Below are 14,012 nucleotides of genomic sequence, written 5' to 3'. Positions count from 1 at the left end.
GAGTGTTTCAAAAAAATCAGTGTTTGCAAAATCACTCACAATTTATATGCGTCTAAATGGGCAGGTTCTGTATGTAACACCAATGGACACGATGGGTTACGCATGAAACCTGGAATGAGACTGAGATTCATGAAAAACCCACACGTCTGGATTAAAAAAGCCACCAGGATCATCAAATTTAACAGCGTCTTTGGTTATAGTGGTATATAAGACCATTTCAAGCCATGTTTTCCAGATCAAATCCACTGACACCTAGGCAGCTTTTCCTGTCCCAATTTTGGTCCTATTTTTGGTCCCAAAATTTGGATAAAAATTCATTAATTTTGGGATGGCTCAGAGTAAGAGTATAATTTTTTTTGCATTTATCTAAGGTCATCATTAGGTACATCCTGAGGGAAAATGTGTCCAAATTTCTCTTTTATTATTGGGTCTAAAAAGCTGGGAAAGTGCCAGATACCAAAATAAACCCAGCTTCATATAAAGACCCAAATGCAAACATTCCCTTGTTTGACCATGTATCATGTTTATTATACGTATGAAATAAATAGGTTGCATCTGAGTTAAAATGCATCATAAATTGTATTTATAGATCATCTTAAAGCTGGTAAAAAGTTAAAGTGAAGTTCCAGAGAAAAAGGGTGAATGGATGGAAGAAAAACGTTTTTGTCAGGATGAATTTGATGTTTTTTTCCACAGAGACGTCTGGGAGATGCTGCCAAAAAAGCCATCAGTAAGCTTCAAACACGCACCATTAAGAAAGGAGACAAGGTGAATATATTCACTCTGAAAACAGAGGATTTTATATAAACTTCAGAGATGATTTATCGTAACTGTTTCAAAAATGTTAAATTCAACAAGACAATGTTGTCCCATCTATACTGTACTAGTCTAAATGTGAGATTATTAATATACAGTGTACACTCTACATATGCATTTTGCATAATTGTTGGAACCATTAATGGCTTCCTTTTCTTTTGTGTATTTTAGGAGACAGAGTCAGATTTTGACAACTGTGCAGTTTGCATTGAAGGATATAAGGCTAATGATGTTGTGAGGATATTACCCTGCAAGTAAGTAACTCTGACAACTTTTACAATTACTCATACTGATCTTTTTATACTTAAAATTTATTATGTTTAGTGTTTGCTTTTGTGTTGTATTTCTTTTTTACTCATGTTTGCTGAGGTACTCTGTTATTATTGTATGTGTGTCATGCTGCTGCTACACTATAATTTCCCAGTTTGGGATAAATAAAATCTCTCTCTCTCTCTCTCTCTCTCTCTCTCTCTCGCTCTCTCTGTCTCTCTCTCTCTCTGTCTCTCTCTCTCTCTCTCTCTCTCTCTCTGTCTCTCTCTCTCTCTCTCTCTCTCTCTCTCTCTCTCTCATCTTACCTTATCGGTTTTCAGGGTTTCAAGGCATAAATATCTCTAAAAAAACACATCATAGTTGCTTCCCTGTGCAGTTTTCCATGTGTCATATGTTTAATTTGTTTGTTCAGGCATGTTTTCCATAAACACTGTGTAGACCCGTGGCTACAAGACCACCGGACGTGTCCCATGTGTAAAATGAACATCCTCAAGGCCTTGGGAATCCCGGTAGGCCCCGTTTTACTGTCACACTCAATAAAAGCAACTTAACTGAATAAACCGACGGCTCTTATGACTCGTACAAACACTGACATGCTCATGGTGTATGTGTCGTGTGTTTATCTAGCTCAACGCTGACTGCTCCGATGACGTTCCTCCAGACTATGACACGTCGGTCGGGGGTCCTCCAACCAATCCCATCAGCGGAGCCAGTGAAATCACGGTGAATGAGAGTTCAGTGGTGCTGGATCCAGATGGAAGAGCTGTGGGCCTGCAGCAGCTCCACGCTGATGTGGGGACAGCGCCTCAGGCAGGAGAAAGCCACGTCATCGCCAGCAGTGAGTACAGATGGCACACGTTTATTTAACACACGAAGCAGAAAGGCACAAGGAAGTTTAATGCTAGTGGAAAAAGTGGTCGGGAAGTTCAGTGTTGGGTCACTTTTTTTTTTTTTTTTTTTTTTTATGAGCGATAGTTAACTAGAGTAATGACAAACAACAACAAGTGTTCAGAGAACGCAAACCTCCGCCAAGCACCCCGAATGGTGTGCACATGTGGATCGACTATTTCTTTTTAAACTAGAAGCACTCGGAGAGTGCAGACCTCCGCCAAGGCTGATCAGTGGCCCCCCCCCCCCCGTGGGCCCCCCCACCCCCGATCACCACCAAAATTTAATCATTTCTTCCTTATCCCATTTCCAACAAACCCTGAAAATTTCATCCAAATCTGTCCATAACTTTTTGAGTTATGTTGCACACTAACGGACAGACAAACAAACAAACAAACAAACAGACAAACAAACAAACCCTGGCAAAAACATAACCTCCTTGGTGGAGGTAATTAAACAGTTTCAAGGTTTTTCCACACAGCAGAAAAAGTTGAAGCTTAGTACCAGTCATGTGTATGTCAAATTAGATTAAATTCCAATCAATATTTGTTGAGTTAGAATGAAAAATGTGTCGTAAATGGGATTTTCAATCTTAAATTGAAATGTCCACAGAGTCCACATTCCACAGTGGATGTGGACAATTTTGTGCCAGATACAAGATGTTGTTATAAGCTATGGGTGGATCAAATTGGAGGCTAATCGGGGTCATTTTAAATTTTTTATGAATTTTCGAAAATTGCTCAATGATGAGAGATAGGAAAATTTGAGATTTTGTGACCTTGCTGTGACCTTGAACTTTGGCCTACTTGGCCCAAAATTTAATGGGTTTGTCCCAGGGCCTAGGCCTATCTGTGGGAAAATTTGGTAAAGATGGTTGTAATAGTTTTCCCGTAAAGTTGCAAACAAACAAACAAACACACAAAGCAAAGTGATCACAATACCTCCTGGCAGAAGTAACAATGACAATATCATATTACAATGAAAACGATCATAAATGTAAAGAGCAGCTAAACAATATAGCTTGGTTAGGGGCGATAGGGAAGAGGGGAAGAGGGGAGTGTGAATGAAAGTGAGAAAGAGAGAGGGGGGAGTGAGGGGGAAAATAATAATTGTTGTAATAATACAAAATATATGATAACTAGAAAAGCACTCTGAGAGCGCTGACCTCCGCCGAGGCAGATCAGATCAAAACTTAATCATTTGTTTATTGTGCCAGTATCAACATTTCCTGAAAATTTCATTCAAATCCGTCCATAACTTTTTGAGTTATCTTGCTAGAAGACACACAAACAAACAAACAAACAGACAAACAAATTACAAACAAACAAACAAATATTACCTCTGCCGTTACACTTGGCAGAGGTAATAATGCCAGTAGCCTAATTTGCTAGTATTATTGTGGCGGCAGTAGCAGCGGAGGCAGCCACAATACGACGAGTTAAATAATTTAATATTTGTAATAATTTATTTGTAACAGTTACTATCCGTTTTGAGTTTATATGAATTAATTTAAATTAATATGGCTATTGGGGGGGGGGGGGGGGGGGGGGGCTTTGTCTATATTTTTTTTGCTCATTGTAGTGAAGCCACATCATTTTTTTCATGCACCTGAACTTTATAATGGGACTTATTCAAATTCTACACAAATACATGGATAAAACAAGCTTTTTTCTCTGCTTTTCATTTTAAAGCTCAAAACCAGGCTGGTGGCCACCTGCTCATGTTTTCACCAGTAGTGTATTTGTGTCAGTAGTAGTTTCTTTGCTCAGAAAGTCACAACCTGATCCAAGCAGCACATATATAAATATTTACAGCATTTTACCACCTTATGTAAAAACCCAGGTCCTAAACTGAAACCTCCGCTCCTGTTTTTTTTTTTTTTTTTAGTGCATCCACATGTTCATACTTACTATTTTAGTTCTTACCCTTTTTAAGCTGAAAATGCGTCAAAAAAAAGGATTTAGTCTGTCTTATAAAGATCAAATGTTTATGGCTGTATGTTGAATTTGAGAGAAAGCTTGTCTGTGTGTAGGTTTTCCAATAAAACCTTCCACTGGAGCTTATGGCTGACTCGTGTTGTAAAAACTATGTCCTCCACAAAAGTTAATCCTCTCAGATTTATTAAGCAAAATACAAAAAATAAAAAGTAAATACATACAGGAATCCACTGCCTATGTTTTCTGTCCAAACACGGCTAAAATAGATACAAACTTATCCACACAGTCCGAACACGGACAGAAAACATGTCAGCTCTAATGCCGTATACCCCCCAGGCACGTAGCACCCCCCAGCTCATCGGACTCTCTTAAAGCTACAGGCTCTTATTTTTATCCTTAGCAACTCGTCAGTATATTGACATGAAATAACCAAAACACCATGACCGTGCAAATAATAATGCAAATATTAAATTACAATCATGTAACACCTTTTTAAATGCAATTAAAATATAAAATTACTAATCACTAATTAATAACAAAACTGAAATTGCTATCAGTAACACAAACCATGCATATGGCACCTATACTGTGTGTATTTGGAATAGTTAGAGGAAAACTGTATTATTTGTCAGGCAGTATTGTATGTTAATAGTAGTACTAGTACATGTCAGAGTCTGTTGTTGAAATTCAATTACAAAGTCTGTCCAGTGTTGGAATAACACTGCAGTGGGAAAAGCCATTCAAATACCTGCAAAGATTCAGAAGTAATTTATGGTGGGTTCAGTGCTAACATCCACATCTTCAGAATCTGCAGGGGAAAAATGGAGACATGACCTCGACCGTCACAGTTTGGTTTTTAACTGAGTCCAATTGTGTAGTTAATTCACTGTCTGCTGTAAAACAATCACAACTACTAAAGTAATTAACCCTTTCATGCATACTGGTCACTACAGTGGACAGCTATTCTACAGCTTTTCTTTTCTATATTCATGGATTTTGTTGTTCTTTTTGTATTTTTTTTTTATTTTTTTTTTTTTAACACATATCTTTATTAAAGTTTTAAGACACTACATATCTTTTCTGACATGAATTGGTAACATTATGTAGATCTCTTCTGAGCATAAACCCCCAGAATCACAAACCCTCCCCATAGTTTTCACACAATTTATCAGTAAATACATGTTTCTGTGCGTCAAAAATTAAACGTGTGGTGTCCAGCTGAGTGGACATTTTTGCAACTTCACCAAAAATAGGTTCATAAGAATTTTTTTATTATTATGATCAGTATTATTATTATTTTAATGTATTTTTAAAAAAAATTTAAAATTATTTTTATTTTATTTTTTCTTTTAATTTATTTTTCAGAAGAAAATTCTCGATCACATTGTTTTTTTTTTCATGCCTGAAGAAGAATAAAAACACTCAGAAAAAAATTTTGATTAAGGTTCTCATAATTCGTGCATGAAAGGGTTAACAAAACACTAATTATTGTCTCGTTGCTGTGATGGAAAATCTCGATAAATAGTTTCTAGAAATAAAAAGGCAATAGCTCACAGGTGTCAAACATGCGGCCCGGGGGCCAAAACCGGCCCGCCAAAGGTTCCAATCTGGCCCGTGGCATGAATTTGCAAAGTGCAGAAGATATCAACAGTCAAGAGCGTCAAACTCAAAAATAGTAGCATCATAACCGAGAAATAATGACTCCAAATTTTCTTCTTGGTTTAACGTGAAAAAAATAATATGATATCATGCCTCTAAATAATGGCAACATCAATTTTTTCTTTTTGATTTACTGCAAAGAACATTAAACTCTGATATCCTTTAACAATAAAACGTCAAAAACCTGAACAAATATGAGCAACCTGAAATGTCTAAAGAAAAATAAGTGCAATTTTAACAATATTCTGCCTGTTTTGTGTCTCGGTAGATCTGATCTGTATTGCACATGTATAAATCATAAGTTGAGGTATAATATTGATCAAATTTTTCTTAGTTTTATTTCTTCTAATTTTTCTTCAGAAATTTAATTTTTTCAGGTTATTCACTTTGTTTTTTGTTTGGATAGTTTGAAAAATGTACATGTTTTCATAATTTAATGTTTTGTTTTGTTTTGTTTTTTTGCATATAAAAAATTTGGAATTGTCATTATTTATAGGCTATTATGCTATTATTTTACTGGTCCGGCCCACTGGAGGTCAAATTGAGCTGAATGTCGCCCCTGAAAGAAAATGAGTTTGACACCCCTGCAATAGCTCAACAATAATCATCATCAATAACGTCTCTAACATAATATACTGTACTGTGTTTACCTATATGGTTAATATATTGTCTTAATATTACAAGAATAATGAAATAATATGTCAAGAAAATAGACAATGTTAAGAGAATAAAATTTGAATTATACAAGTAAAAAGTCACATTTTTATGTCCAATGACGTAAGTTTGAATCTGTGGAGCTTATTTTGTTATTTGTGAAACTTATATTAATGAGATGCTAGATAAGCGACAGATTCTTTGACTAAACGTCACCTTATTTATGAGTTTATTCTCATAACTGTTTTTCCTTGAAATATTATCATTTTCTTTTCTTAACATTATGACCTGTGTCTCAAAACGTTGGGTCTTTATTTTTTTTTTTTTTATGAAATTATGATGTTTTATTTAAAATGCTATTACTATTATCCTTTAAATGTCACGTTTTTTGTTTTTTTTTTCTCTCTTCATTGGATCCTCCTTTGAATGTATCTGACAGTTGGAGAGTAATTTAACGCAAAAAAGTCATGAAACATGCAAAACGCTGCTTCTAAATCTACCATCTGTTTATGTGGTTCACACAGATGTGTAATGAGTCTGTGTTAGATTTTCACATCAGTCTGTCCAGCTTGATGTATTTAAACTTTCTGTCTTCCCGGTCGTTTCATCGTCAGCCCTGCTGTTCTTCTTTGCCTGCTCAGGAATCTGCTTCAAGTTTATGGCATACTTTCACACTGTGTTTGAAGAATGGAAAGAAAAGATGAAGTAACTTTTGCCAAAGTCCTGGTCAGTCTGCACTGCCTCAGGGACTGTCAGAGGTTTAAACGCTGACATGTAAAGGTTAAAACAGGATCTGAGGCCATTACTGCAGAGATTTTTAGCTTATTTTAGCTTTGTAAACAGTTTTTCTTCAAGGAGAGAGTATGGTATGACTTTATATGGATCACAGCCTAAAAAACTCAGATGAGATGAAAACAAAACCTCTAATATAAGCTGGGAAAGTGCAAATTTTATCAGCAGATTATTTTTTTCTTTTGAAGGAGTGATATTTTGCTTTTTTAAATGGAACAATTTATATGCGACTAAATGGGCAGGTTCCGCATGTAACGCAAGTGGACACGATGGGTTATGCACGAAACCTGGAATGAGAGGGCCAATTCATGAAAAAACCACATATCTGCATTAGAAAAACCAGTAGGATCATCAGATTTAACACAGTGTCTTTATAACGGTACATAAAACCACTTCAAGCCATGTTTTCTAGATAAAATGCTCTGACACCTAGGCAGCTTTTTCTGTCCCAATTTTGGTCCTATTTTTGACCCCAATATTTTATTAAAAATTCATTAATTTTGGGACATGAAAACAAAATCTCCAATATAAGATGAGAAAGCGCAAATCTTATCAACAGATTATTACCTCCGCCAAGGAGGTTATGTTTTTGCCAGGGTTTGTTTGTTTGTTTGTCTGTTTGTTTGTTTGTTTGTTTGTCTGTCCGTTACTGTGCAACATAACTCAAAAAGTTATGGACAGATTTGGATGACATTTTTAGGGTTTGTTGGAAATGGGATAAGGAAGAAATGATTAAATTTTGGTGGTGATCGGGGGTGGGGGGGGCCCACGGGGGGGGCCAGTGATCAGCCTTGGCGGAGGTCTGCGCTCTCCGAGTGCTTCTAGTTTTTTCTTTTTAAGGAGTGATATTTTGCTTTTTTAAATGGAACAATTTATATGCGACTAAATGGGCAGGTTCCGCATGTAACGCAAGTGGACACGATGGGTTATGCACGAAACCTGGAATGAGAATGCCGATTCATGAAAAAAACCACATGTCTGCATTAGAAAAACCAGTAGGATTGTCAGATTTAACACAGGGTCTTTATAACGGTACATAAACCCATTTCAAGCCATGTTTTTTAGATAAAATGCACTGACACCTAGGTAGCTTTTCTGTCCCAATTTTGGTCCTATTTTTGACCCCAATATTTTATTAAAAATTCATTAATTTTGGGACGTAAAAACAAAATCTCTAATATAGGATGAGAAAGCGCAAATCTTATCTACAGATTATTTTTTCTTTTGAAGGAGTGATATTTTGCTTTTTTACATGGAACAATTTATATGCGTCTAAATGGGAAGGTTCCGCATGTAACGCAAGTGGACATGATCGGTTATGCACAAAACCTGGAACGAGACTGCCGATTCATGCTAAAAAAAAAAAACACATGTCTACATTAGAAAAACCACTGGGATCATCAGATTTAACACAGTGACTTTATAATGGTAAATAAAACCATTTCAAGCCATGTTTTCTAGATAAAATGCACTGACACCTAGGTAGATTTTTCTGTCCCAGTTTTGGTCCTATTTTTGACCCCAATATTTTATTAAAAATTCATTAATTTTGGGACATGAAAACAAAATCTCAAATATAAAATGAGAAAGCGCAAGTCTTATCAACAGATTATTTTTTCTTTTGAAGGAGTGATATTTTGCTTTTTAAATGGAACAATTTATATGCGAGTAAATGGGCAGGTTCCGCATGTAACGCAAGTGGACACGATGGGTTATGCACGAAACCTGGAATGAGACTGCTGATTCATGAAAAAACCACGTCTGCATTAGAAAAACCAGTAGGATCGTCAGATTTAACAGTGTCTTTATAACGGTAAATAAAACCATTTCAAGCCATGTTTTCTAGATAAAATGCACTGACACCTAGGTAGCTTTTTCTGTCCCAGTTTTGGTCCTATTTTTGACCCTAATATTTTATTAAAAATTCATTAATTTTGGGACATGAAAACAAAATCTCTAATATAAACTGAGAAAGTGCAAATCTTATCTACAGATTATTTTTTCTTTTGAAGGAGTGATATTTTGCTTTTTAAAATGGAACAATTTGTATGCGTCTAAATGGGAAGGTTCTGCATGTAACGCAAGTGGACACGATGGATTATGCACGAAACCTGGAACGAGACTGCCGATTCATGATAAAAAAAAAACACATGTCTACATTAGAAAAACCACTGGGATCATCAGATTTAACACAGTGACTTTATAATGGTAAATAAAACCATTTCAAGCCATGTTTTCTAGATAAAATGCACTGACACCTAGGTAGCTTTTTCTGTCCCAGTTTTGGTCCTATTTTTGGCCACAGTATTTGAATAAAAATTAATTAATTTTGGGATGGCTCAGAATAAGAGTAGACTTTTTTAGCATTTATCTGAGGTCATCATTAGGTACATCCTGGGGGGAAATATGTCTAAATTTCTCTTTTATTATCGTGTTTAAAAAGCTGACAAACTGCCAGATACCAAAATGTACCCTGTTTCATAGAAGCACCCACTTAACCTTTCTTAAGTGATTTATCACTATTTATTATAATATTACCCTCTCCATTTTGCATTTTTTCAGTGAAAATCTGGTATTTTCCTGTATTTATTTTACTGTTCATGTACTTGGTCCTATTTTTAGCCCCAGTATTTTATTAAAAATTCATTAATTTTGGGAGATGAAAACAAAGCCTGTAATATAAGATGAGAAAGCGCAAATCTTATCAACACAGATTATTTTTTCTTTTAAAGGAGTGATATTTTTACATTTTTAATGAAATTATGCATTTTTAAACATTTCCCTGTGGTCTACATAAACTGTAAATGCTCTGCTTGGGTCTGAATTCTTCATTAATTCAGCTCCACAGGTTCATCTTCTACCCTATTTCTGAGTAATGTAATTTACGGTCTATAAGCCACGACTTTTTTCCACACGCTGTGAACCTGCGCCTTAAAAATGATGTGACTAATTGATGTTTTCTGGGCTAACAATTGATGTGGCTGTCACTGAAGGAAATAGAGCTGCTACACGGAAGCTTGGCATCAATGAATTGATGGTGAGATGTTGGAGACGGGGTGGGTGGGGCTTATAGTCAGGTGCAGCCAATAGTCCGGAAAGTACGGTAATAACACCAGAAAGGTCGTTTTGAGTGCGTCGTTTTGAGAAATGCATCTTATACTACTTTTTGTTTGTTTTAGTTTTTATTAATGTGTATTTTTTTAATGATAACATCAGCCTGCCCTGTAACTACAGGTGGAAATTAGCAGTAGTGCTACAACCTGGAATACTACATCTCTCTCCTGTTTAAGGTTAATGTATATTGTGCATTGTCCCTGTCTAGATAAATAAATAAATAAAATACAAAAAAAAAAAAAAAAAAATAGGACCAATGGCCCTGTAGCTTACCGGCCAAATTAAAAGCTTTGGGAAATGTATCCAGATGCCATTTATTATCACCCAGTTATGTGCATTTATTATATTACAAAAATAGCCCATGTTTTGCTCGTATTCCAATCAGATCTGTAAAAAATTCAAATTCCAGCTTGATATCATTGATACTGATTTATTGGATCAATCCACTTCCTATCTGTTATAATGGGAAAATTTTTCAAAGTCGCACCAAATCCAGAATCAGATCCAGATCTAAAAAATTTCAATACCTTGTGTTGACATCATCATACAGAAGCTGTATACCAAGTTTGAAGTCAATCAGAACTGGAGTTGCGGAGAAGAAGACGATTGAAATTTTTTTCCCCGTAAGAGCCCATGTTAAATTTTCTTCCAGAAGAAGATCCTGATCAGCATGTAGACATTATGTTTTGGTCATCTCCCCATCAGGGCTGGACTGTAGAAATTTACATTGGATATCATTTATATTTACTGAGTTATTGCATCGATCCACTTCCTATCTCTTATAATGGGGAAATTTTTCAAAATCCAGAATCCAAAATCCATCAAATCCAGAATCAGATCCGGATCCAAATAATTTCACTAATTTTTGTTGACATCATCATAAAGAAGCTGTATACCAAGTTTAGTGTCAATCAGAGTTGTAGTTTCGGAGAAGACGATTGAAAGTTTTGTAACGGACGACAGACGATGACAGATGACAGCCGGTAAGCTAAAAATGAGAAGAAATTTGAGGTTGTTCAGGTAATTAAATTTTTTTTTGTGAAAAGATAGTTCATAAATGTAAACATTTTCCTAATTTGTTTTTAATTTTTTTGCACTAAATCAAAGAGAAAAATTTGAATTTTTCATTTTTATAGGTTTTTATGTTAGTATTTTATTTGCTATTAAAAAAAAAAGAAAAGAAAGAAACTTGAGTATTTTTTTTGCAAAATGTGCACAACAAAAGCTGGAGGTACTTTCTCAGTGTGATGTAGGACTTCCTGATCGTCTACTACGAGGTGCAGCAGCTTCTGTCACGAGGACTTCTGTTTACTTGTGTGTGTTTGACAAGTAGTAAATCAGGCGGAAACGAGCAGGTATTATTCTCGAGACTAATTAAAATGTAAATTAGAGGTGATCTGTCGCAGCGCTAATGAGCTGGTGGAGACTGTGACACTGACGGGCATTTAGCACGAGACGAACAAGCCGACCTGTCAGGATGTCTGCCGCTGTGCGTCACCAGTGATGGATCACCAATCGTCTTCTGTCTTTAGCCCAGAATAATGAGCGCTGTCCTTAACGCTATTGCAGCCATCTTTCTTTCCGGCTGCAGTCAGTGTGGATTGTTGGATTCTGGTTCTGTCCTTTTTTTTTTTTTTTTTTTTTTTTTAGTGAGACGATAACATCATATTTTATCTCATCTGTCTTCAACTACGGGGTGGGGAAGCAAAATTTACAATATTTTGAGGCAGGGATTGAAAGACAGTGTATGACCAATTAGTTGATTGAAAGTCATGAGAATTTATTTGCCACAAGAAAATTGACATAATAGAAAATGTTTTTATTCTATGTGTCCTCCTTCTTTCTCAATAACTGCCTTCACACGCTTCCTGAAACTTGCGCAAGTGTTCCTCAAATATTCGGGTGACAACTTCTCCCATTCTTCTTTAATAGTATCTTCCAGACTTTCTGGTAATAGTTTTGCTCATAGTCATTCTCTTCTTTCCATTATAAACAGTCTTTATGGACACTCCAACTATTTTTGAAATCTCCTTTGGTGTGACGAGTGCATTCAGCAAATCACACACTCTTTGACTTTTGCTTTCCTGATTACTCATATGGGCAAAAGTTTCTGAAAAGGTATGGATAATAGTGTTAGGTATGATTATGACATCAGTATGTTTGGTTTCAAAACAATTGACGTAGTGCCTGCTGAGAAAAAACTCAGGGGGGGTCTGCAGACACCTCCATAACCCCTGTGATTTCCCCCCTTCATGATGCCGTCCTCCTGGACTGGACTGACTGGGGGCCTTCCATCAGACTCATAATGTTAGGTACTGGGAGTGATGGGGATCATGATGTTGTTCATACTGGGATTATTGTTGTTCTCCACAGTGATGAAGAGGAGCATTATTATTATTAGTAATAGTGTCATCATTCTGCCCTTCTGCATTATTATTACTGAAATTCTCCTCCTCATCCTCCTTCTTTTCCTCCTCCTCCTTCTTCTCCTCCTCCTCCTCTTCCTTCTTCCTCTCCTCCTCCTCCTTCTCCTCTTCCTCCTTCTCCTCCTCCTCCTCCTTCTTCTTCTCCTTCTCCTCCTCCTTCTCCTCCTCCTTCTTCTTCTCCTCTTCCTCCTTCTCCTTCTCCTCTTCCTCCTTCTTCTCCTCCTCCTTCTTCTCCTTCTCCTCCTCCTTCTTCTTCTCCTCCTCCTCCTTCTTCTCCTTCTCCTTCTTCTCCTTCTTCTTCTCCTCCTCCTCCTTCTTCTCCTCCTCTTCCTCCTTCTCCTCCTCCTCCTCCTTCTTCTTCACCTCCTTCTCCTCCTCCTCCTTCTTCTTCTCCTCCTCTTCCTCCTGCTCCTCCTCCTTCTTCTTCTTCTGCCTCTGCTTCTGCTTCTTTTGCTCCTTCTATTTCTTCTCCTTCTCCTTCTTCTTCTTCTCCTTCTCCTTCTTCTTCTTCTCCTTCTTCTCCTACTTCTTCTCCTTCTCCTCCTCCTCATCCTTCTTCTTCTGCTCCTTGTATTTCTTCTTCTTCTTCTGCTCCTTCTTCTTCTGCTTCTTCTGCTCCTTCTATTTCTTCTTCTTCTGCTCCTTCTGTTTCTTCTTCTTCTCCTCCTCCTCCTTCTTCTTCTCCTCCTCCTCCTTCTTCTCCTCCTCCTCCTCCTTCTTCTCCTTCTCCTCCTCCTTCTTCTTCTCCTCCTCCTCCTTCTTCTCCTTCTCCTTCTTCTCCTTCTTCTTCTCCTCCTCCTCCTTCTTCTCCTCCTCTTCCTCCTTCTCCTCCTCCTCCTTCTTCTTCACCTCCTTCTCCTCCTCCTCCTTCTTCTTCTCCTCCTCTTCCTCCTGCTCCTCCTCCTTCTTCTTCTTCTGCCTCTGCTTCTGCTTCTTTTGCTCCTTCTATTTCTTCTCCTTCTCCTCCTCCTCCTCCTCCTCCTCCTTCTTCTTCTTCTCCTTCTCCTTCTTCTTCTTCTTCTTCTCCGTCTTCTCCTACTTCTTCTCCTTCTCCTCCTCCTCATCCTTCTTCTTCTGCTCCTTGTATTTCTTCTTCTTCTTCTGCTCCTTCTTCTTCTGCTTCTTCTGCTCCTTCTATTTCTTCTTCTTCTGCTCCTTCTGTTTCTTCTTCTTCTCCTCCTTCTTCTTCTTCTCCTCCTCCTCCTCCTCCTTCTCCTTCTTCTTCTCCTTCTTCTGCTCCTTCTATTTCTTCTCCTCTTTGTAGTAGTAGCAGTATTATAGATTTTCTCTCATAGTTTTCCATTGTCCTATGGATATTTACACATGCCTAAATTTTATAGAAATTACACAAAATGTTCAGAATATCCCCTCGTGTGGTCCGGTTAAAGTTTTATCTGACTTTTATTTTTCTATCACCATTTTGTTTTTTTCAATTTTTTCCCCTTTATTTATTTTG

General features: G+C 37.0%; 1 protein-coding gene across 1 annotated transcript in view; it reads left to right on the top strand.

Moving 5' to 3' along the window:
• The window catches only part of rnf150a (ring finger protein 150a), a 38,544-nt gene that overhangs the window by 22,869 nt on the left and 1,663 nt on the right, over positions 1-14,012 (top strand). The window contains exons 3-6 of the mRNA XM_030140389.1: positions 697-768; positions 988-1,070; positions 1,499-1,595; positions 1,714-1,924. Of these exons, the coding sequence (XP_029996249.1) occupies positions 697-768; positions 988-1,070; positions 1,499-1,595; positions 1,714-1,924 (463 nt within the window). The remainder of the gene's footprint in view (positions 1-696; positions 769-987; positions 1,071-1,498; positions 1,596-1,713; positions 1,925-14,012) is intronic.

The sequence above is a fragment of the Sphaeramia orbicularis genome, chromosome 1 (genome assembly GCF_902148855.1).
Source record: "Sphaeramia orbicularis chromosome 1, fSphaOr1.1, whole genome shotgun sequence".
Taxonomy (NCBI): Eukaryota; Metazoa; Chordata; class Actinopteri; order Kurtiformes; family Apogonidae; genus Sphaeramia; species Sphaeramia orbicularis.
This window is presented reverse-complemented; position numbering and strand designations above follow the sequence as displayed.